This window comes from Atractosteus spatula, chromosome 3, assembly GCF_055471065.1.
Source record: "Atractosteus spatula isolate fAtrSpa1 chromosome 3, fAtrSpa1.hap1, whole genome shotgun sequence".
Taxonomy (NCBI): domain Eukaryota; kingdom Metazoa; phylum Chordata; class Actinopteri; order Semionotiformes; family Lepisosteidae; genus Atractosteus; species Atractosteus spatula.
Window position 1 is genome coordinate 5,780,618 of NC_142708.1, and position 24,015 is coordinate 5,804,632.

Sequence of the window (24,015 nt, forward strand, 5' to 3'; positions counted from 1 at the left end):
CTCGACGGGTACTAGCTGTTACAGCCTGTCCTGCACTGCAAAGCACTTTCTAGAAAATATGTGTAGGATACGGCCAGTTGTATTTTTAAATTGAGACATGGCCTCCGCGTGCTAGCGTTTCGGCTTGCTCAGCAGAGCTTGTAGCCTCCTGCTGAGTAGAACCGTCCGGGGCCAGACAGACCCCTCACGCTACAGCTGCTGGAAGAGGAATGTGTTCTGCGAGGGTCTTGTGCTGGAGGCAGGAGAAGAGCTGGGGCTGTCGTACCCCTGGGTCACAAACTCTGTTGTTGTTTTTAATTTTGCCTCTGCAGAACTAAGAGAAAAGCTAATGCTCTTACAGGCAGGACATTGCGGCTTTTTTTGTATTATTTTTTAGATGTTCTTAAGCTGCGGCATAGCACAATTTCAGAAGCATTCCTGAATTATTTGAAGGTAGCCTACTTTCATGTTATTCCAGCTTGGATTCTTGTAATTTGTGGAATGAGGGCACAGCAGGGGGCATTCCACAGGCTGCGCCTGTTCTGTCATATGCATCACGATTGAGAATATGAAGTTTTTCAGACCTCAGGAGTATTAATTGTCATTTCCCCCTTCTCTAACACCCCCAAACCCCTTGTATTGAAAGGTACGTTTTACTTAAAGACACAGTCGTTTCTGCGAACTGTAGTGGGAATCCGATTTATTTACTTTTTAAATCTGTTCTGTTATCTTTTGCCAGTGAAGGGATATGGGTGTCTATCTGCATTTTTTGCCTTTTCTGCTTGATGTCAGGTTTTGTCAGTGTTAATATACTTCCCATAGAACGGTGCGCGCAGTACATTACTACCTGAAAAAGAAATGCTGCTGTTTGTACTACTTCTAGAATAAGCCATTGGGGTTTGACTCGCTCCTTCAGGATCTTCAAAACGAGCTGGCTTCCTATCCTGTGTGAAAAAGATACAGTTCTTCTTCTTGCCTTTTTATTCTCTTAGCAGTTGCTGGATTCGAAAGGCAGACTTCTGTTAATTATTAGCGCTGGCTGTCATTGATGGGCATCAGTGGGTGTTGAGATTGTCAACCAGTTATCCATAAAACAGGCAACTGATTTAGAAGGTTTTGGAATCCAGTGATAAAATCCTTTCCCCTTTAATCCAGTTCGCCTGGTCAGATAGGTCACATCTTCTGGCCCACTGCTTGTTAGTTTCGCAAAGTTTTATCTTGTAGGACAGAGGGCACTGGCGCAGAACATGCTGCCTCTTCTGAATGCTCAGCGCTTTTAATTGTTTTGAAAAGTGCTTATAAATGCACTATTATTATTATTAAAGCATTTCTGCATTTCTGTATCCTACATTCATTCTAATTTTTGGCTTATATCCTTCTAGAATAATTATACCACACTCAAGCGCAAGAAGTCGTAAGCAGAAAAAAAACACAGGACATTCCGAAAGGGGGTAAGACATTTCAGCAGTGTAAAACACCAAGGCACAGATAAAAGCAGAAGACAGGCGAATGTGTTGGGTTAGTTCTTTAACCCCTCTGTAAATAAGCGACGGAAATAACGAAGGTTCAGGGCACTCGGGAGAAAATTCTTGGCTTTCTGCTTTGTCTGAAGGCATTCAGCTTTAGTGCAGAGCTCCTCGCTTGTCCTGGTGAGCCGCAGGGTCTTTGTCCCAGCTGAGCTCAGCGTGCTGTCGCTGGTGAACCTTCCCTCTGCTTCCATGTCTTCAGTTTTAAGATCCCTGTAAAACCTCCAGCGCTGAGTATTACACCTCCAAAGCATGACGCTTTCAGGCCTTGGGAACGGGGTTCAGCTGGTCAGGCATAGGCTTAATTTTACCGCGATAAACTTGCTCTGCAGGTCTTCAGGTTATTATTACGAGACCTGGAAAGCCTTGTGGTTTGCATCCCTTACGGACCTCGTGTTGCGAGCTTTACCTTTGTGTCCTGTTGCCATTATACCAGCACTGCGTCTTTCCGAAATTATTGAAGACCAGGTGTCCCGATGGACCTCGTGTTTGAAACATCTGTACTGCTGCTAACACTGTGCCTCTCAATACAGAGCAGAACAGTGCTGCTAGAGCGTTCAGAGGCTACGGCCGACAATACTGTGAACACGCACACTGTGATACACTGTAGAGACTGAACCTAGGAGAGGTTCATGAAGTCACATCTGTCTTTTTCTAAACCAGAAAGTTCATAATCATTTCCTTTAAGGGAAGAGAAAGTGGTACGGCGGAGTCCTTGATTTACTAGAAGTGGCAACGCATTTTTCACACATGGTTATAAGAGCTGCACAATACTGTATATGGAACACTTGTGTGCTGGAAGAAGGCTGTTTTTGTAGTGCTGGATCTTTGAGATATCCTTGAATGCTCACAGCACCAAGGACAAATCCACAAGCTTAAGAAAAATAATGCTCACATTATATACGGTGAATCTAAGCACAGCAGAATTAGAGTGGTACTTGAGTGTGTTTTTACCGTTCCTACTTTTGGGGCAGTGCTGCCAAGTCACTGTCAAAACTCTCGCAGTGACTGAAAGGTCGATGAGCATATTTGTCTTTGAGGAGGGTTCATCCGTTTTGAAGAATTTGAGACCGCAGTCAAGTTCATATTTATTGAGGCCACTTGAAACCTTATTTCATTGTAGCACCTAGCAGTTTGGCTTGTGTTTTAGCAATTAAATTTAATATTATACAGAGCTAAATTGTGCAGCATACATAATTCCTGTGGCTTGATCATGCACATTCCCTTTCCCTGTAGTATAATTTTACTGCTGGCTGTAATTTTTGCCTCAGACATGTTTCTACAGATTGAAAAGACCCCTTAAACAATGTCATTGCATCCAAATGACCTAAATTAGAATAAAATATTTCAGCTTCTAGCTAGACAACTTTAACAGAGGCAACCCCCGAGAAGATAAACGCTCCGTGTGTGGGCATGAAAATGTCAACTTTTCTTCTACACCCACAGAAGAATTGTACTTCAATGTACAGTGGCTACAGAAAGTCTACACACCCTTTTCGACACGAGATGTTTTGTGGCCTAACAGCCTCAAATCAAGACGCATTAAATCAGAGTTCACTTTTACCTGCGTTTACACATTGTAACATGTGACCTCCGGGTGAAAAACAAACGCTGCTCAAGCTTTCTGATAAGTAAAAATGAGAACGTACTGTAGAAGAATGGGTTGGATAAGTGTACACACCCCATAGTTAGAGTAATGGTAAATTAGCTCTGGTGTAACCAACTGCCTTCCAAATCATACAACAAGCTCATTAGCCCCCACCTGTGCTCAAGTGAAGTGATTCTGATGATTTCAGAAGACAGTCAGCTGTTCCCGTGTTTCTCCTCTGCTGCGTAGAGCTTCTCAAAGTGAAGAGGCAGCTATGGGCAACAAGGAGCTATCAGAAATCCTCCGGGATAAATGCTCTATTTAAATGTATTTTTATGAGTCATTTCCTCTAACTCTGTCACAGACGGAGACTGTTAATTAGGTCCAGTTTGGTCTTGGTTAGGGCAGGTTTTGCCAGGCTGCCGGTTTCAAGATCCATGCCTATGTTGTATGTTGTATTGATGTTTATTTCTTTTATTGCAATTCCAGTTGTAAATCACTATCCCATTGGTTAAAACCTGTTAACCTTAAGCTTAACACTGTGCTCATGTTCACTAGAATCACGCTTTGGAGGTTCCTTGTTCTCAGTCCTCGTTTAGATTGACTTTGTAGAGATTTCATTGATAAGATTTGATAAGATAGATTCATTGATGTGTGGTGCACAGGTACTGACTGCGCTAACTGCTGAGTTTAGTAGGACCAGTGTATATGGGCTGTGGACTCTTGCCTGTTCTATCGTAGGGCTCCTCTGAGTCACGCTGGTAATGCCTTAGATTAAACTGAATAAATAAAGGTTATTTATACAATTTGCAATTGTAAAGTGTGCTATAAATTAAGGTTATCTAGATGATTTATTAACAAAGAAAATAATTAACCATCTATAAATACACAGTAGATATTACGATAATGTTATTTGCTGCTGAAAATACTGTATATATATACTGCTATCTTATTAATAGTCTACATACCCTTAATGTGCTTAATGTTTTTAGAAAGAATTTGTTGTGAAACCACCTAAAAAGTCATGACGTAACAAAAGACTTCACAAAAACTTCACATGTTTGGAAACATTACTTTTTTCATGCAATTATGATAATTGTTATTTTCATTGTTTTATCATAAACCTACCTGGTTTAAAAAAACCCAAACCATAATTTGTGCGTGAGCCACAATATAAAAACATACATCTGCACTGGTAAGTTTCTAATAAGCAAAACTACACAGACTCAGCTACAAATGCTAAGAACCCAGTACTGATTAGTTGTCTAACATGGGAGCTCTTGGTCATGTGTTTATGTTGGTATACTGATGGTGCAGGATCATCAAAATGTAATCTGTACAAAAGTTATTTAGCGATTTTTATTTTTATTTTTTTTTTATCTGTATTAAAATACTGTGTATAAAATATTGTGTAATGCAGAAACTAGGTAACAGAGATTTTTTGTTTTGTTTTCCCAGTGTTCAGCCATTGTTTATTCTATATTATTGTTCTATAAACCAGGTAATTAATTAAAAATATATGGGAATGAAGATTAATTCTTGCTGCTGCATCTCTAAACAGAAAATCAGATTCTGCCTTTAATGCTAAAAAAATTAAAGGCTAATGTACTATACAAACATCTGTTTCAACCAGTTAGAGCTCATCATTGTCACATAGGTAACATTGACTAGTTTATATACCGCGAGACATCAAAAACCCCAATAATGCTATTGGTTCCAAAACTAGTTTTTGCAGTTTTAATGCCTCTCGGTGTGTGTACAGTACATACTGTATGTATCTCATACACAGAATGATCTGGGCAGAAAAAAACGCGAGCTGGAATGTACAATAACCACAGTGTGTCACTTGGAAGATGGTCTTGATTCTGTAGGAATCCAGGTAATTCTTTGGGACCGAGCTGCTCTGTGGAGGAGCAGAAGAGGTGCTCGTGGAGTGCAGTGTGCGCGGAGGTTTGCTGCACGTGGCCGATGATGTCACCTCGCTCTCGCATCTGCCAGCAGCTGCTGGAGCTGAAGCTGCTGTGAAGAACTGGCCTGCAGATGTTGAACAGAGCCCTGCTGCACCCACTGTACAGCTCGGCTGTGCAGCTCAGTGAGCCCTCCTGTCTCGTCCCAGACCTCATGTGAAGTGTCTCAGGAAGAGCTGCGGAGCTCGTTGTCAGTAAACGGACCAGGAGCAGCCTGCTTCAGACACTCGGTACTCCTGCAGGGAACACTAAACCCTCCAGTGGGGAGAATATGTTCTTCTAAATCGGAGAAGTTGGGGTTCACTGCGTGACTGAGGTTATAAGAGAAATGCATACTTCAGTTGTCTAGCAGCTGACTGTAACCTAGTGAAATTTGTGTTCTTACTTTGCACAGTACACATTTCTTGGAGGAAAAAAAAACTTTGTCACAAAATTAAATAGTTGATCGTTTTGATGTGTTTTTTTCAGGTTGTACAATTTTGCCAGTTTGGGCAAATTATTAAACCTTTTTTTTGCAGAATATCCCATAGATCAAGTGTCATACAGTATCATACTTGCACCTACTCTACATTTTAGTATTCAGTTGTAAAAAGCAGCATCGCGAAGATTGTTTTTAGTTTCCTTTCTGTCATTATTCACTGCACTTCGCCTTCCATTTCAAATAAAAGCTCACCTGTCGGTGGGTTGACGAGTGTCTTTTAAAGACGTGCTGAATGAGCTCGCATGCAACAGCCCTGAAGCTTCACTCCAGCCTGTGGCTGTGGCTGGAGGGGACTGCATTTCAGCTTCAACAGCAGTGGAGTCCAGAGGGGTCCGAGTGCATTGCATTCATCGACAGGGCTCCTAACTCCTCAAATCATATAATTCCCTTCTGCTTCTTCACTTTTCATGACAGCCTGCCCTGGGTCGTTGGGACTTCTGTTTCCGTTTTCATCTCTACTGTCCTGTGAATTGCATTCCCAGCAGGAAGCTATGCCACTCATTCAGTTATTCAGATTAAATGACTGCATTGAGCACGACAGCGGATTTTGTCCGCTTGCCAACTGGAGCGTTGCTGTTCGCGTCCCCCCTGATCCCCCTTGATGATGCGGTTGAGCCTTCAGCGTCGGGCCTTCCCAGGAACAGCGCTTTTCTGTCAGCTCTGTCCCGTGCACGTGCACCAGAGATGTTTAAAAAAAAAACAGCATTAAGACACATCGGCCCCTCTGGATGGGTGGCTTGCTCATGTTCGCAAAAGACATTCCAGCGCGGAGCGTGGCTAGGGTACAACAAAGTTAAAACTGAACAGAAGAAAGACTTCAGCGTGACAGACCATCTTGGGCCGTCTAGCCCTGGGAGCTGAGCCTCTCTTCCGTCTTCCCGTCGGCAGCAGTCCGCTGTATGTGCCACTGGAATGGAAGGAGCAAGCCTGACCCACTTTCAGGAGCAGGGCAGTGACGCTGTGCTCACCGGGAGCGTGTTGCCAGTTTTGTTTGCTTGCCCTGCTAGTTTTTATCTTGATCTGATGGGACAGATAGTAAGGGAGCAAGGAGTCTTAGTCACCTTATCCCTAGTGACGGCCTTTGTCCAGAGTAGGCCGCCGACACGAAACATGCTGCCCAAACAGAAGTGGCACCAGTCCATCATCTGATGATAATAATGGAGATGAAGCAGGTCTCTTATGTGTAGGCACTGTACAGCGAGTCAGCTGGATATAGAGCCTCTGCTTGTTGCCAGGAAGGCACACAGATTTCCATTTGTCCCTTTGATGCTTCCCAGCGGGTCAGCCGCAGAGGAGGTGCGCTGTCGGGGTCACTGGTTCGGGTCGTGCTGCTCGGCTTGTGCTTTTCTGGGTGATTGGCTGTCGAAGAGGGGCCTTCGGCTGAGAACTGGAGGCTTGACAAGGACCGTCTGAGGCCCGGGAGAAGGGCTTGTCGGAGGCCCAGCGTGGTTAGCGCTAGGGAGACGAGCAACATGGGAGGGGATTTAATAAACAAATCACTGGAGCAGGGGGGGGGTCAAAGGCTTTTCTGTGCAGCTGAGAGAGGGACGGAGCTGGAGTGAGAGACATCTTCACTGCAATAGGTGCCATAGAGGCTTTAGACTATTAGTAGATTAGTATATTCGTCCAGTGTTTCAAAATATTTGATCATCTCATCACTTCCAGTAAAAACCCATCCAATCCAGGGCCACTGGCCCGGGGCCTATCCCAGGACGCTTAGGGTGCAAGGCAGGATACATCCTGGACGGGACGCCAGTCCATTGCAGGGCCCAGACAGACACACGCACACACTCACACCAGGGCCAGTTTACAGGAGCCAGTTTGTCCTCCCTCAGTCGAAAGACATGCTGGTAGTAACTCAAGCCCCCGGAGGACACCCACGTGAACTTGAGGCGGACATACAAACTCCACACAGACAGCACCCCAGGTCTGGAATTGAACCCAGGGCCCCAGCACTGCAAGGCTGCAACATTAACCACTGCACCACCCTGCTGCCCCATACGTCATCAGTCGTAGTTATAATGTGCACCTGTGCAGTGGAATCTAGCTTCTGTCCAGGAGGCCAGAGCGAACAGGCTGCAGGGCCAGCCGTGTAGAGCTGAAGAATGTGCAGTGCTTCTGCACAGGAGGAAGTGTGGCAAAATACGGCCCTCTGATAAGGAGCAGCACAGGCGCAGTTAATAATGATCCTCACGGCTGTGCCCGTGTGAAAGATGATCTTTGGCGATAAGTTATGTTTTTTGGGTAGAGCGGCTGACAGTTTCTTTGGGTGTATTATTATGTCGGATAAAAATGGTTGTGCTTTCCGTTCTACGTCTGTGTTCTTTGTAGGTGGCTAACTAACTTGTGTGTTATGTTACTGCTGGGCTAACTTCTGATCTATACTTCTGCACATTCGTCAGGGGGAGTCCAGCAGAGGTAATAAGAACAACATTAACACGGGTCCAAAACATGGTGTGTGTACCTGCCTTAAAGCCATGGCGTTAGACAATCACTCTGAATTGCATTTTGTGTTATTTTTAACACTTCTTCTATTTGCTTAATATGATGATGGAAAATCCTGAATCCTGGCACTAAGACAAGTGTTTTGCACTGTGCACTTACGCATTTGCTGAAAGTGTGTGCCTAAGCCGTTAGACACTCTTGTTTCTTTTAGGATTATAGCTAGGTATCCTTTTCAGACTGTAACTGTTGCTTCTCCGAAGGAAGGATTTTTACTATTTGAACGCAAGAACTGTACATGAATGAAAAGGAAAAGGATAATTAACAAGAAACCGAACGGGGGGTTTTGATAAGGGTATGGGGGCTCGCTGTTCAGTACCAATGAGCGTCTCTGCCCTTGCCAGCACAACCAGTTTTTATCCTCTCGCTGCCAGCTTTTAACGCCCTCTGTAGATGTTTTTATGAATTCTTGGCAGTGGTGGTTCAGTTCTGGCCTGCTGTGTCCTGGGGGGGGGTTGATTGGACAACAAAGGAGAAGGACTGGGCCCGTTGCTGAGGTGTGGCAGGGCCCCGTGACCCTCCGAGATCTCACGCTGGAACCGCAGCAGGCAGGCACGTCCCGCAGGCCCGTGGCCTCAGCCGAACCCTGCTGTCACAGCCAGCTCCATCCAGGCCTGCCCTCTCCCCCTCCCTCCCTCCCTCTCTCTCTCTCCTGTAGTGCCCTGCTGCCGTTTCTCATTGCCGAGAACCACATTCTGTCAGGACAGCCTTTCTGAGACCGGTAGTCAGATTTTTCTTTTTCGATCAGACCTGGATTGTTTGTCCTCTTTGTCGTTGTTCACACATTGTCAGGCAGGCTCTGCTCGGACGAGAGCATTGCAGGTGTGCGGCTTCATGCAGTAAGGAGCAGGTTTTTGTGCTTCTTGTGCTTTCGTTGCCCAGATCACGTTCTAGACTGTTGTTTGTAATGCTGTTGACTTTGAAGGTTTTGCTTCATCTCCAGCATGTGCTTGTAGATTAGGCTCACCTCTCAGGCTGCTAAAAACATGTTTATTTTGCTTGCAAAGTGTGCTGCACAAATCCAAAGTGAACTTTAGTCTTGATAGTAGAAGTTGGAATTGATATTCCCAGCTTAGAGAGAACAGTGTTGCATGAACACTCTGAAAGCCTGTCTGCAGAGTGTGTGCTAGGTGAAGCAGGCAGGCAGACTGGTGTGTACTGAAGGATTTATGGGTGGTTTTATCAGCGGTGCAGCAGAGGTCAAGTTGGCACAGCTATAGACGTCAAGCAGAAGAAGACTAATGAAAACAAAACATGTGATGTGCATTCCAAGCCCTTTTTCAATTTTTCTCTGTTTAGGTTAGTTTGAATTCTGTTTATACAGGGCCCTCAGAAAGTACTGGGATGGCAAAGCCACAACCGTTATTTTTAATTTGCAGGCAAGTGATTTGTAATTGCTCTAGTGGGATTAACATGAATAGGTACAGATTTATTTTTAAGTAATTCTTTGCACAGGCCACATACAATTCTTTGTATTAGGACACATTGACTTCAAGCAAAAGTCAGTATTTGTGTGATCATTTGTGATACCTTGAAGCAGCCATTCTGTCCGTCTTTGGGGTGTTTTGAATTTATTCATAAATTCAGATATGTTTGCATCACATCTGCTTGAATGTTTGTGGCCCAAGTTAACTTCACAACAGTTTCTGCTGTGCTGTGGAACCCTTGCTCAGCTCTTTGTTGGCACTGTTGTTATGTGCACACGGTACGCTTTGTACATAACAAACCACGCTGCCAGTGACCCCAATCTGATGCCAAATTAAAGGAATGGTTGTCTAAATTTTTCTCAGTCCAAAGTTTTGGTTTTTCAGTTTGGCTAAATAAGTCGAGCTAGTTGGTGACACTGCACCCATCGTAAAAGCGCGAGTTATTTCTTTATTCTTTATCTTTCCTTGCAGTAAAGTGTTCTATGTTCACCTGCAGTTCCTTAGAGGACTCCAGTTTCTACCCACCTCCCAGAACCTGCACAGGACAGGTTAAGTTTGTAAGCTCAATCAGGTTTCATACTTGTAGAATTGTATTTGTTTCCAGCACAGCCAGGATTGGCTCTGGAACTACAGAAAAATAGAACCATATTATGTCTGAGGACGTTGTATGACCTCTTCTCATGTGTGGACTTTCTGATGCTTTGATTTACTTAAATTTTCTGGTCCTCAATCTGACTGGAAATTAAAAAAGAGTAGAAATCTACTTCTCCGCATCTGATGTGTTGTCCACTGCTCTCTGCATGTTGCAGGCTTCTTTACTCGCGCTTCTGGGCAATGAACTTCATGACCACTAGTATATAGTGATGGCTCTACTGTGCAGACACCAGTTACTCAGATTATTATGCAGTTATCAGATATTATACAGTACAGTATGTTATACAATAGTAAAGTAAACTGAGTCTGGAATATGTTTCAATCACTCTTGCAAACCAATTATTAAATGCAGGTGATCAGGAAGGGGTTGTTCTGAGTGTGTTTTAAGCACTGGTCTCGTACATTTGAAGTCGTGGCTGAGTCCGTGGAGTTCAATAGAGCCAGATTCAGAATTGGGCCGGCACAGTGCTGCAGGTGCTTTATGGTAACTGTCTCTGAAGTCAGTCTACGGAGGGGCGTCAGTCTACGGAGGGCTGATTGATCCTGACAAGAGGACCCGTGGCAGTCTTCCAGTTTGGTTTCTTCGCCCTTACTGTTTTTGGAGGATTTGACCTTCCTTAGTTGGTCTTAAGGACCGCCCAGCTTCAGCATCACCCCTTGGGATCGCACGGTCCTTTGTGACTAATCTCCAGGCTTCTCGTTTTCAGACCGGGCCCATGCTTGTTTAATTCCTCAAGCACCTGTTTCCCCAATCGAACCTGAAAGCCGAAACCATGAGCCTCCCAGGGACTGGCCCTCTGTTGCTGTTCTGGCCAGGGCTGGCCCCTGTCCTTCTAGGCGGGATGGCTGTGGATAAGGAGCTCTGGTTATCCAGGCTCTCGACAGCTTGTCCTTCCACTCTGGGGCAAGGGAAGGGGCACTGTACTGCAGCGCCCGGCCCCAGCGCCCTCTGGGCTGCTCTGATAAACTGGCGCGCGGCTGGGGACAGGGGCCTCCTGGCTGCTGGCCTTCCTTCCCCTGGCTGTGCAGTGGGCCGCCGGACATGTCCATGAAGCAGAGGGCCCCATTTCTTTCTGAGAGGTCTATTGCACTATTGTCGGCATGCTCGGCTTACTGCTGCATTTTCATGTCGGTTTCGTATTTCCTGGGATGTGATTGGAGAGGTGGGGGGTGGCGTGGTGGCGGAGTGGTTAGCATTGTGCCTCCCAGCTCCAGTAATAACCAGGGTTCAATTCTGGACCTGCGTGGAGTTTATACATTCTTCCCATGCGTGTTCAGTATGGGCTTCCTCCGTAGTCCAAGAACATACTGGTGTGTGTTGTGATTGGCTTAACATACTGGTGGGTTGATCGGCTTCTGGGAAGACTGGCTCTGGTGGGAGTGTTGAGTGTTGAGTGTTGAGTGTTGAGTGTTGAGTGTTGAGTGTTGAGTGTTGAGTGTGAGTGTGTGCGCCTTGCGATGGGCTGGCAAGGTGCATCCCATCGTGTGCCTGTTACTTTGGCAGGACAGGCTTCGGTTCTCCAACAACCTATATAGGATAAAGCGGGGATGGGGATAGGTAGAGGATAAGTGGAAGTTTTCGGGGAAGCAGGCTAAAGGCAAGATGTCTGTCCTGGGTTCTTGCTGCAGGGCCATGTCCTCTCTCCACGCCAGGACCCTGTACACTGAAAAGGGCTGGAGTCTTACCAGCCCTAGAGGATCAGTCTCTTCCCAGTTGTTAGACATTACAGGGCTTCAATCTGCCCCTTTACTAGTGCAGATGAGTATTAATGCCATTAACACCATTTGTGTTCTCTTCCAGGTTAGCGCTCTACGTGTATGAATACTTACTCCATGTAGGAGCCCAGAAATCTGCCCAGACTTTTCTGTCAGAGGTAAGTCTCATCTGACACTTGTCTTTTGTGGAGCGAACTTACGAAAGTTCAATGTCTGATCTGCATCGTGCTTTTGTCTTACGTTTGGTGCTAAATTATTTACGTAAGGCTGTACTACAAGGGTAAGCACAGTTTTGTTTAGTGTTTATTTAGGTGGCAGAGAGTGACAATTACAAAACATGCTTTTGGCACAGAAAATAGCGAGTGTGACTTTCAAAGAACCTTTTCCCGGTTTTCAGTGCCTCAGTGTCTGCTTTTTTTTTCTTGCTTTTTGCTTTTGGTTGTTGCGGCGTTTTCTTTCCTTTTCCTTTGTTTATTTCGGTCAGTCAGGTCTGTAGGCGGAAATCCAGTGTCTTTAAATGGGAACAGCGCGCAGTTGTGCAGAAGAATGCGCTCGTGAGGATTTGACCATCCGGATTCCTCCAGTCTCTCGCTTGTGGCTCCTGCGTGGTATTTCAGGCGTTACAGTGGTCCGGGGAACAAGTGGGGGTTTGTGCTTTCACTTAGCGGAAGATCGGGAGATGAAAGGGAGATGGCCTTTGTTTGAGTTTAGAGCCCATTAGCCGAAAGCCTCCGCATAAACACTGGTGTGCTTTGGACATAAAACGGCTGTAAATATTTCCATTCCTTCTGAAGGGTGAATACTAAAATTGTTTGAAAAATGATTATCCACTTGAACTCTGTTTATGGTAGAAGCCTGTACTCCATTCCCAGGCCTGCAGCTATTGTACAAAGTCTACAGAATCCTCCTGTAAATGCTAAAGGTTGGAAATTGAGGAGAGCAGTAATGGCTTCTTAGTTTGCTACAGACTGAGTGAGACACAGGCCAGACGATGAGGTATTAGGAGGGCTGAAGCAGTGAGTCCTGATGTTTTGCTTAGGCCGGTCTATGCTAATTGTGTTTCTAATCATAGGAAATGTTTTTTTGGACATGTTACAGACCCCTATCAGATTAGATACAATGTGTGGAATTTTTACTTAAAATATTTTCTGATCCAGCGGCTCAGCAGTTGGGTAACCCATGGAAATATGAGATGAAAAAGCAGGAAGATTTTCCAAGTGCAGAAGGCTGTCTGCACGGCCTGGAGGTTACCAGCTCAGGTATAGGCTGAGCCCTGTGCCTACATGTGCTGTGGCTGGGACTCCCCAGTGGTGGCGCTCCAGTGCACTGGCCGGGTTTTGATCTGGTGGAGCTGGAGAGGAGAGATGCTGGTTGCAGGCCACAAGCGACGCCTGGGTCTTACTGCTGCCCTGCAGGGTTGTGCAGTTTTCTTCTGCCTGTTCTGTGGCAGGTGAGCTTTGTGAGCTGAGCCACATGCAGGCCAGGGCTGGGACGGTGACAGTTTTTAAACCATCAGCATACTGCTGTCTCATTGGCACGATTCATTAGTGCATCGCTCTGTTTATAACTCAAAAAATCATGTGGGCACATTCAATTACATTACACCAAAACCTAATTTGAACCTGACTAGTATAAAATTGTATTTTATAACACCATTTTTAAAATAAAGTTTATAATTATGCCTTATTAAATATTAAACATAAGCTTTGTCTTCTCATTAGTGCCTTTACACTGGAGTTTGAATTAAAATGAAACAGTGCAATCATTTGGGATCTTACACAATTTATTGTAATAATATCTCATGTAATTACATTAATGATCACATCAGTGAATTCCCTCGCTCTGGCAGTTCCTGGGTCATTTTCTTGGAACAGCAAGCCCTCTCTGTGCTTTCAGTTCTGTCGTATTGGGAAGGATGTTGCCTTGCTGTAATTATATACAACGTAAAGTGTTTAAATTTACAGTGTTCCCGTATATATTTGATGGGTTTCCACAGTATCTCGGCAGATTCTCGGAAAAGACACATGTACCTCTCACGAGCTTGATTCCTGGGTGAGCAATTTATCAAAAAGCTGATGTCTTATTGCATTTCTTTTATTTTTACGCCGCAGTTCATAAAACACTTAAGAAGGGTCAATCTCTTTTTGAATGCTGCTGGTAAACAACAGTCACAGCCAGAAGACGTCCGTCCACGTGTGAGCAGTGTGTGGGGTGGGGGTGTCTTTTAAGCTTTAATTTCTTTCCCAGAAGAGAGGATTCCCAAAATCTGTTCCGATTTAACCCCTCTCGGTTCTTGAAAGTTGATTTTTATGTTCCCTGGATGGCTTTTGCACTGTTCATATGCTCTTGAAATGCGGTCCCAGCTCCAGTTCAGCCCATTCTTTCCACACCACTGGATTGAGGTGTGACTGGCTGGGCGCACACCTTTGGGGATTAGTGAAAGTTCTCTCACCTCCCCTGGTCTGGGGTGAGGCTGAGGCGATGAGCTGGGTTCGGTACCCATTGCTGGCGGATGCCTTAAGCAAAGAGCAGATCAGGGCAGCTCCAGCTAGGCCCGCTCAAGTGTGCCGGTCTGGACCTGCGACCCGAGAGCCTGCACCAGGGCGCGTCAGGAGTTGCAGGCTGAAGTCGGCACAGTGGGACCTGGCTGGCTGGCTGGCTGTGCTGCACGGAGAGGGGGAGGCCTGGGGGGGGGGGGCAGAACCGCAAAGACTCAGATTCTCAGCAGCTTGGAGTGACGTCATCTCTGGAGACGACCAGAGAGTCGCGATAAAGCTGCGGTGGAGGGTGAACAATCATGCAGTCCCAAAAGCAAGTTAGGGCCCAGTTCAAAATGCTGTGGCATTTCCGCAGAGGGCTGCTCATGTGTCAATTGATGTAAGGTTCACAGGTGAGTCTGGAGTTGAATACGTTTATTGTGTGCCTTTTCACCATTTTTTTTCTGTATTGAGCAACTTACTGATATTTAAAAACTTACTGATTTTGTTTTTCCCCTATTCATTATTAAACCCTTTACTGACATTGACTAAGCAGTCGAGGTTTTTGACATGTATTATAATAATATTCACATGTACTTGCATGTACAGAGGACTCCAAAGCTCATGGGAGCCGGTCCCGCCACACGGCGGGTCAGGCAGGGAAATGCAAAATTCCTTCAGCGGTTAAATTAACGGGGGACTTTTGGAAGCCCAGATTGTGAAAACGTCGGTAAAATGTAGCCAGGATGCAGGGCTCGATTGCCCCAGTCTTTGGACAATCTTTGGCATGAGCTACAGCAAATGTAAAGTCTCATTGGAAGTACAGCACAGTGTCCCCAGTCACCATACCGGAGCATTAGTTAGGGAATTCTGGTCCAGAGGGAAGAGCGCCAGCTACTGGGCCACCAGTCTGTTTTCCCTGGAGGTACTGCCCGGGTCCCACCTTACAGAGCAGCTTCTGAAGTCAGTTGAGATCAGGCTATGAGTTCCCTACGACCCGCTGGTGTTAGATCTCTGTGTGTTGTTACAGGTGTTTAAACATGGGAGATGGCTTGCAAGCAGTGTAAAAAGCCCTCCACAGGAACAGCTGCAGTAGTTACAAGAATACAAACTGCAGAGTTCGTGAGCAGATAAGATGAAGGAGGGAGAGGGATTTTATTTCAGTTAAGGGGGGAGAAAAAGGTATCGTGCGTTTGAATGTTTTGATTCCTGCCATGTTTCAGGATTCATTCTGGATCCTTTGAAGAAAAATTCAAAGTGCAGATGAAACTGTTAACTTATTTTATTTTATTTTATTTTATTTTTTGGTTCTTATTGTTAAACTGCAGATGAATTAATGCTAAAAATGGAGCTGGTAATATCAAACTGTGATGTTAATCCATTTTACAAAAGGGATGTGTTATATTTCATTGACACTTAATTTTAATGCCAACACACTGGTAGGTGAATGATTTGCCATGAGTTTATGTCTATACTGTGCAAGTTGAAAATAAATCAGTTTTACATTACAAATTTGTATTATTAATTTTCTCCTCATGGCTAGAGGACCTATTGAAAATATAGAAACAGATTTACAGTACCTAATATGAAACAACATGACTAATTTAAAGCTAGGTACAAGTGACTTGATCATGGGTGAAATTATTTCTACCAAAAAGAATACATTTGTGTCCTTTTTAAAAAGTATTTCCTGTTAACCACTGCACTGTCTGCTCAGTCGTTATTGCTCTGCTGTGTATAGAGTGGTATCGATTGTTTATTGTTTGTGGTGTGTGTTGTATGTCTGCCTCATGAGTGTTTTCTTGCTGTACCAAAAGCATAAAGACTAAAGAAAGAAAAGAACGCTGTTCAGTAGGGTCAGCAGTGCTCTGCTCTGAACTCGCTTTTTTCTACTTCTTCAAGATACGATGGGAGAAGAACATCACACTAGGAGAGCCCCCTGGATTTCTTCATTCGTGGTGGTGGTAAGTCCATGTTCGTCTTCATTTTCTCGCTTCCTTAGTGAAAGGAAGCTCACCTTGATCGCACTTGTGCATTTGCCTCACTCCTGTCTTTTCTGTAGGGATAGGAATTGCTCCCCAACACAAGGCTTGTGGCGTTGAGTTTCATCCTGAGTATGACTCTCCCTCATGGGAGCTATCCGCTGCAGTTCTGCTGATAGTCAGTCGATCGTCATTATTGGATGTGATGCAGACTCAGGGAGAAGTGGCCGAAACTAGCTGGTAGATTTTATTCTGATTTGGAAGGTTTAGAAAATCAGGAAGGGAAATGCAAAGCTTTGCTGTAAAACTTTTCACTTAATGTGAGTTTTGATAGCTGCGGTGCATGAAGGCTGAGATGGCACGTCTCTGAGCAGTGGTGTTGTCCACCCACTTTGACTTGGTGTTGGTCTGTGCTGACAGGCTTTCTTGAGCGTCCCTGCAGCGAGGGGCATCAGGAGGACAATATGAATGGCGGTTTGAAGCGGTGGGAGTGCTTCAGTCTTTTCCTTGTGATAGCGTTTGTACCGCGTGATTATTTTGTACTTGTGTAAACACACAAAAAAAGAATCTTACTGCATGCCATAAAGCTGAATTATTCTTCATTTTGTGAAGAAAAAAACATTCTACTAGAAAGCATCTCAGTTGTGAGTGCATATCTTGCATTTTTCCTTTTAGGTCCTTTCGAAAGCTAGTAGTTGGAGTTATCATTAGTACATAGTGTGCAGCGAAATTTTATTTTGCTCTGTCTGCAGTGTATTGGTTTGTGGATCAGCAAATTATAGGAAGTTCATGAGCAAGATAATAAGTATTTTTATTATACCTTATAGAAATGTTCAGTGTTCAAATTGACAGCTGTATTTTTTTAAACACTCCATGATGTCATTGCATACTGTACTTTTGAACACTTAACTGTGGCATTGACTGCGGTTATAAGATTACAAATACCATTTAGTGTGTTTTTGCTCTGCTCAAAAGGTTTCTTCGTACACTAATGACATGAAACAAATGTGCAGTTACTCAGCACTGGCAAGCACACAGCTGCTTGTTTTCTTCTTCAGAGTTTTAAGTGTGTATTTGCTGCAGTTGTTTAAACCAGTGTGGAGTGGTAAAAGGATGATTCTCGGGACAACAGGAATGTGGAGCATATTCGGATTTACTGTATGTGCTGCAGCTGTTTCACAGACAGCTCAACTGGCTTGCACCCTCCAGGCTAGAACTGGAGAGATTACTCCCCAGTAGAACTGTCTTCAAACCTAACAATTTGAAAAAGCGTTGCAGTCACTGCAGGAGAGAGCCACAGAATTTCAGCAGCTTATATACAAATTATCTTGCGTTTCTCAGGGCAGATGAGAAGATGAGGCACGGAATCAGTAATTTTCTGATTTCTCTGACCTTGGTTCTCTGACTAATGTTTTTGATACCCAAGATACCCAATACCCAACACCCTTTCCTGTTATCTGGCTTACAGTTCTCCTTCATTGTTTCCCACACATATCGTTAATTGCACCTCATCGTCCCCTTTAACCCTCTGACTGCTCTAGATTCCTGAAGCCCTTCCCAGAGTCCCCGCAGGATGCATGTTACTAAATGATAGAACTGATGAATAATGTTGCCTTTCAGAACGGGGCAGCAATTTGCATGCCTAGAACCAGACGGCCCATGTATTTAGTTTTCTTTTCACATGCTTTTATTGTTTCTTCTGTAGAGCCTTTGTTTCCTATTGTGTTTCATTCTTATTATATAATTGTTTTACCCCAGGATTAAAAATACCTGTAAGATTTTGGCTAAAACATATGACAAAAAGCAGAATAAGAAAAGGGTTTAGTTATTTTGTTTGTAGTGGGTATTTTCACCCACTGTCACTTTGCTCTAGCATTTTTTATATCCAACGTATGAAAAGAACCAGATTCTTCAAGATAATTCACTGCACGCAAAGAGACACTAGTTTTGCACCCAGTTAAGCACCCAGGCTGAAAAAAGTCAATGTAGTTTTAAAATACGTTTGTTACTCCAGAGAGCAAATCAGAGAGAAAGTTTGTGTCCCCTGACATTCATACAAATGATTTCCCTTATTTTACACCATTGCAAGTACCAAACAGCCTCCCGTGTTTCCTGATAAAGAATGAAAAATGTGCTGAGAAAAGAGCATATTTAGAACACTGATTTTGTATTTCAATTCCTTACCTAGAAATGCAAATATCACAAAATATGCAGCTATCTCTGAGAGACCTATCCTGTTCAAATAATACAAATACTACTAATAATATAAAAAACAACTTTTATTTATAAAGCACCTCTCCAAACACAAGGATGCTGTAACATTGATAAAGAAAAAAAAAGAAAAAAACTGCAGTGAAAAGTGAAAAACAAAATTCAATACGTACAGGGTAGGAGGAAAAAGTTGTGTTTAGAATGACCGGCCTTTTCGGTCTTGAAGGAAAGACTGACCACCAGAACGGCACACTGAGACTGAGGCGCCCGTGTGTTGCTTTGTTTGTATTGCAGTGTGTTCTGGGATCTCTACTGTGCAGCTCCAGAGAGGAGAGAGACCTGTGAGCACTCCAGCGAAGCAAAGGCCTTTCATGACTATGTGAGTATGTCAGTTGACACTGCAGCTTGTTCGTTTCTTTTCTTGCAAAGACTTTTTTTTATTTGAGCATCTCAATTCCAGCCCAATTAGGCTGCTTGACCTTAAAGAAGTTTAAAGGTGTTGCATCTTACCTGCAGGGGAAAGTGTTGCTTGTGCTCTTGGAAGGAAAACTGTCTGAGGTGTTTGCCAGCTTGAAAGTTACCATGCTCTGTGATTATTTTATGTTTAATTTGTCACAGTATTTTTTTCTCCTTGTTAAGGGGAATAAAATGTTAAAAAAATGGTGGCTTGATCTAAAGATGTAAGAATTAAGAGTAATTAATGTAAGAGAGGAAGGGTAGAGGTGTGCCAAGTTACTTTGCTTTTTTTGTGCTTGCCTGGATTAAATTTCGCTCAGTGCCTTTGGTTTAATTTATTTGACATTCGGTGTGGTAAGGCCAAGCCTTTTGCTGCGAGAAGCCTTTAAAGTGATGTTCGTAGTAGTCTATAGCAAGATGTCCCTTGTTCCATCCACTGCAATGCAAGAAGACAGTGGCGGTCTATACAATGTGCTCCTTCCCACCCTCATCCATCTCACGCTCCCAGCAAGCCAAATTGTAAGGACTGTAAGTAGCCTTGGACAGAGAGGTACAGATAGAGGACGCCAGTCCTTTTGTTCTGTTGTGTTTTTAAAGCCCGACAGATTATGTGTTGGGTGTGTAGACAACCTCCCCGCCAGGGAGTGCCATAGACGTGCATTGCAGAGTAGTAGAGCCGTAAGTAAAAAAAGAAAGAGAAGCCCGGAAGTTTGAGATTGCAGATCCTAGAATATGTGAAGACCACCTTGAATGTAGCTGTCTTTATGAGTCCACAGAGAAGAAGAAAAGGGGACATTGCCTGTAAGGAATTGATTAGGTATAAGGGAGTGGTCAACAGTGGACTCAGTTACTGTAGGTTGTGCCAAGGAGCTTGGTCTGGTTGATTTTAATTTGTGCAGTGTGAACAAAACTGTGATCTTGAGTCCTTTTCCAAATGATCCACACTAGAATGCGAATGTCTGGATGTGGAAAATACATACAGGGTGGAGGACTGTATACATTGCTCAGAAGCATGCCGCTGCCTCTAACAAAATAATACTTTTTGCACAGAATTTCATGATGATTTCATTTCATTTAAATGAAAGCTATTACATATAGTATGCAGCGCAAGGAGGTATGCTCAATAATAGTTTAATTATTATTGACAATGACCTGGACAGTACCCATTTGCACCTAGTTCCCAATTGCAGGGCATTTTTCTGGTGTGATCTGGGTGAAGTACCTTGCTCAGGGGTGGAGCAGCACTATCTCACCTGCAAGTTGAACCCACAACCTTCAAGAAGCTATACAACTCTAAAGGCCTGATGTGTGCTCCACTCTTCTGCTTTACTGTCATATTTGTGTTTTTGCATCTATTAAAACTAATCATAAGCTGGTAACATAATGCAGTTAATTCTTACAGGGCTGGATAGTGTGCCTGAATATCAGCTTGTCAGCTCTGTTTTTTAGTCGTTAGGTACATTTCCCTGCATTGCATTATACTTCATTCAAATAGGGGATTCATAATGAGCAAAGACTTGTTCTTAAGCTCCACAGTCTTTTATTATATTCAGCCTGAATTCATTTTCAAGGCTTGGTGTTCTATAGTAAGCTATCATGTAACAATGTGTAATTTACTGTCATGTAATTGATAACTTTCATGTAATTATGTCACACTTTACTATTCAAATAGTTATCATGCAAACATGCGATAATTATTACATAATTATGTGATAAATGTTTTTTTTTGTGGATGGCAGCAATGCACTTTCACACCAGCTTGCCATCAAACTTGAACATTAAAAAAAATGCTCTTTGGCAATGTCTGATTGATGATTTTCCCTGAAAGCTGCAAAACAAAAAAAAAACTTGAAAAAAGAAAAAGCTGGAATAAACAGCATAGATCTTCCCAGCTGCCATCTTCCTCAGTATGCCAAGATGCAGCGTTTGCTCACCTGCGGTGTGCAAGGAGCGTTGCAACAGAGCAGTGGAGAAATAAAAAGAGCTCCATCCACAAATCTGAGCGGGCAAAAAGAACCCGGTTCTCTTTGAAGTGAACGCAGTCTCTTTCATAGGTGAAAACAAAAGGAACTAAGCTCCTTTTTGTTTTTATTTTGACCCTGGAGTTCGCTCCCAAGTGAGCTCCGGCTCACTTAGAAAGAAATGATCTGTGAAAAGGCCTTTAAAGTTTGTCAGCGCTGGGCACCCTGCAGATCCTTCCTGCTGTAGAGGTGAGAATTTAATACTCTTTTGCTTCCCTTTCCTTCTGAATTTGGGAATTCGAGTTTGCGGCTCTCATATCCCAGCTCTCTAAAGGGGGAGAAAGGGGAGTTGTGGATCTGAAACAAACCCACGCGAGGAAGTGCCTCTCGTTTTTTACTACGGAGAATCAAGCTGGGAAGAGAACTGGGAAACCATGTTCTCTTCTTGAAGACCGTGTTCCCCATTTCAAAATGTTAATTAAAACTGCAAAGGAACAAGGAATAGGTTTATTCCATGCTGAAAAGAGAAAAAGAAAACACAAAAACGTTTTTTTGAAAAAGGTGTTTTCTTTCTTCTCTTTTCAGCAGGGAATAAACCTATTCCTTGTTCCTTTGCAGCCTACGCCTGCTGACGCAGCTCCCCACCTGAACTACTTAATTAAAACTGTTTGCTGTCATGGCACATGACGTAAAGAGGAATTGATCTCAATACCGGGGTGTTTGAAACGTTTAACCAGCAGCACGACTGAAGTTGAACCGGTTTTCTCCATTAAAGAAAATTAAAGGACGATGAAGCCGACTTTGATCAATCAGTTGCATTCCCTGACAGAGGGCCAAGAACCATAAAGAACAGTAAATGAGCTAGGGCTAGCATGACACGGACATGGTCTAGGAAGAACAGGACTACCAGCGTGGAGTGGTGTGCAGAGCTGAGTGTTGTTGACAGAAGCAGTAGGCAGCTGGAGCTGGTGTTTGCAGAGACAGGGCAAACAGCAGGGGCCAGAGTGGGCATCCGTGGTGAGGATACTGGGCTGATTGGTCTTCTGTCCACACCATTGCAGAGGGCTTGGCATGTCCAATTTTAACCATTTTAACAAAAGCGGATCACAAATTTGCTGTGATGTTAAAATGATAAATTAAATTATTTTCTAACAGCGTGCACGTCTGGTGTAGTCGTGTCAGAGAAAGGGAGTTGTTGAGCATGCTCTAAAAAAATGCCGGCTTGGATGACTTAACAACCAATATGACTCATGAGGAATAGGGGACCGCTCTTATCATGCAACAAACCCAGAAGAGAAAATGACGCACTGCAGTCGTGCAGTCGTGCAGATGTTAAGGGCAAAACATTATAATTGTCCACCTAGTGCACAAAGACATGCCCACGTAGTTTTGCTGTTTGATTCATTACCTTTTTCAAAAATGTAGAGATACAAAGGAAGGCTGTGGCACTCACTCGCAGTACTTGGTGATATGGTGAAGAACCATGGTCTACCATGGTTAATTAATAAGGTAGAGGGTTAAACTCAAAATCGTCCTGGTGCTTCACAGGCTATCCCACTCATTGTACAATGGCAGAATAGACTACACGTGAGTCATAAGAGGAGGCATTTATCAACATCAAATTTAATAAGAGGCTGGGGAAAAATAATTGTAAAATTACAGTATGTGCATAGTTACTGTGTAAGTTGCAGATTTAGTTCTTAAACACAATGTCCCTCAGTTTCTTGTTCATTTAAGACAGTCATGCTTTTGTCACTTGTATCTGAAACCAGTTGCTTTTTGAATGTAACTTTCGCCTATTCGCCGGGGGCTTTTGAAATGAAATGTTATAAAAGCTAACCTGAACATACTGTACAGTGCGTACTCTACATGCTGTATTGAGAAGCACCTAATGGCAAAAAGCAGTCACTTTGGAAGACAATGGATACATAGCAGAACTCGGGATGTTTGTTATGTCTGTTAAGGTTCTTGTATTGTCACTTAGCAATAATTCAATAAAACAAAACCTCTGCTGTAACTGCGCTGGAAGTGGCAGGAAGCATGATTTAATTTCCCAAGCGCCTCCTACCGTAGGGCACTCTAGGGCGTCCTCACTGAGTGGAGCGACATACTGACATTTTTATTTCCTTTGTCGTGAGAGGGGGTTTTACAGTGGTGGATCTTTAAAAAAAAAAGGAGGACACAGCAGTTTTGCTGAGCTGGGTTCTGTCCTGCCAGCATCTGGGTTAACGCATTTTCTGTGCAAGGACAGGTAAATGATGTTTCCACTGCAGTCCATTGTTTTTGGTTACTGCCATATCTTCTGTAGCTGTGTTGGTATTGGAAGAGTGGGTTACAAACAGACAGACCAATGCAGAAAATGCTGGTTTTTAAAGCTTTGTGTTGGACGTTCATGGCGCCCGTACTTCTTAAACCTGTAGTACGTACCGTCCCCTTCCTAAGGCAGTAGAAAGCCAAGGGTTTGGACAAGTAGCGGGTTCGGCTGGATCTTCCCGTCACTGGCTCTAGGATCTTCCTTTCTGGCAGTTCTGCTTTGCATAGGCTTACGAGCGTCGCAGACAAAACATCACGAGATGCACACTGTGGGCAGATTCAGGATTTCAAAGACAGTTTTAAGATGACCCACTGTTGGCTGATGCATGGTTTTCAGCTGGCCATACCGGGGAGCTGTTCAACTTGATTCCCCTAGCGCAAAGCCCTGTTTCCATACCGGGGCCCTCTTCTACGGACGTATTCATTTCTAAGGTAGCAGCATGATTCAGGCAGGAAACGTTTTACTTGCGTTTCAGTTTGCAAATTAGGAGGGAAAAAGTATCACGGCACAGCTGGCAAGAAAATGAAATCAAGCACAAAACGTAGGAAAGAAGCATGTTTGTGCTGTACAACAGTAACAAAGTCATCAATGTATAGAGTCCTGTCTTTGTGAGGAGCACCGACGCTTGCATATGGAGTATTCTTCAGAGACCAGGGCCACAGCTGCATGTTTTGTAGGCGTCAGTTTTTCGCTCCTAACTTTTATGCCAAGAAAACTGTGGTGGAAAATCGCAAGTCCCCCCCCTCCCCCACCCCCCCAAAAAAACCTGAAGGA

General features: G+C 43.8%; 1 protein-coding gene across 2 annotated transcripts in view; it reads left to right on the forward strand.

Moving 5' to 3' along the window:
• The window catches only part of LOC148837298 (single-stranded DNA-binding protein 2), a 155,525-nt gene that overhangs the window by 25,625 nt on the left and 105,885 nt on the right, over positions 1-24,015 (forward strand). For both annotated transcript variants that reach the window (XM_088910264.1, XM_088910265.1), the window contains exons 2-4: positions 11,926-11,998; positions 16,220-16,281; positions 18,805-18,889. In XM_088910264.1, coding sequence (XP_088766390.1) covers positions 11,926-11,998; positions 16,220-16,281; positions 18,805-18,889 — 220 coding nt within the window. The remainder of the gene's footprint in view (positions 1-11,925; positions 11,999-16,219; positions 16,282-18,804; positions 18,890-24,015) is intronic.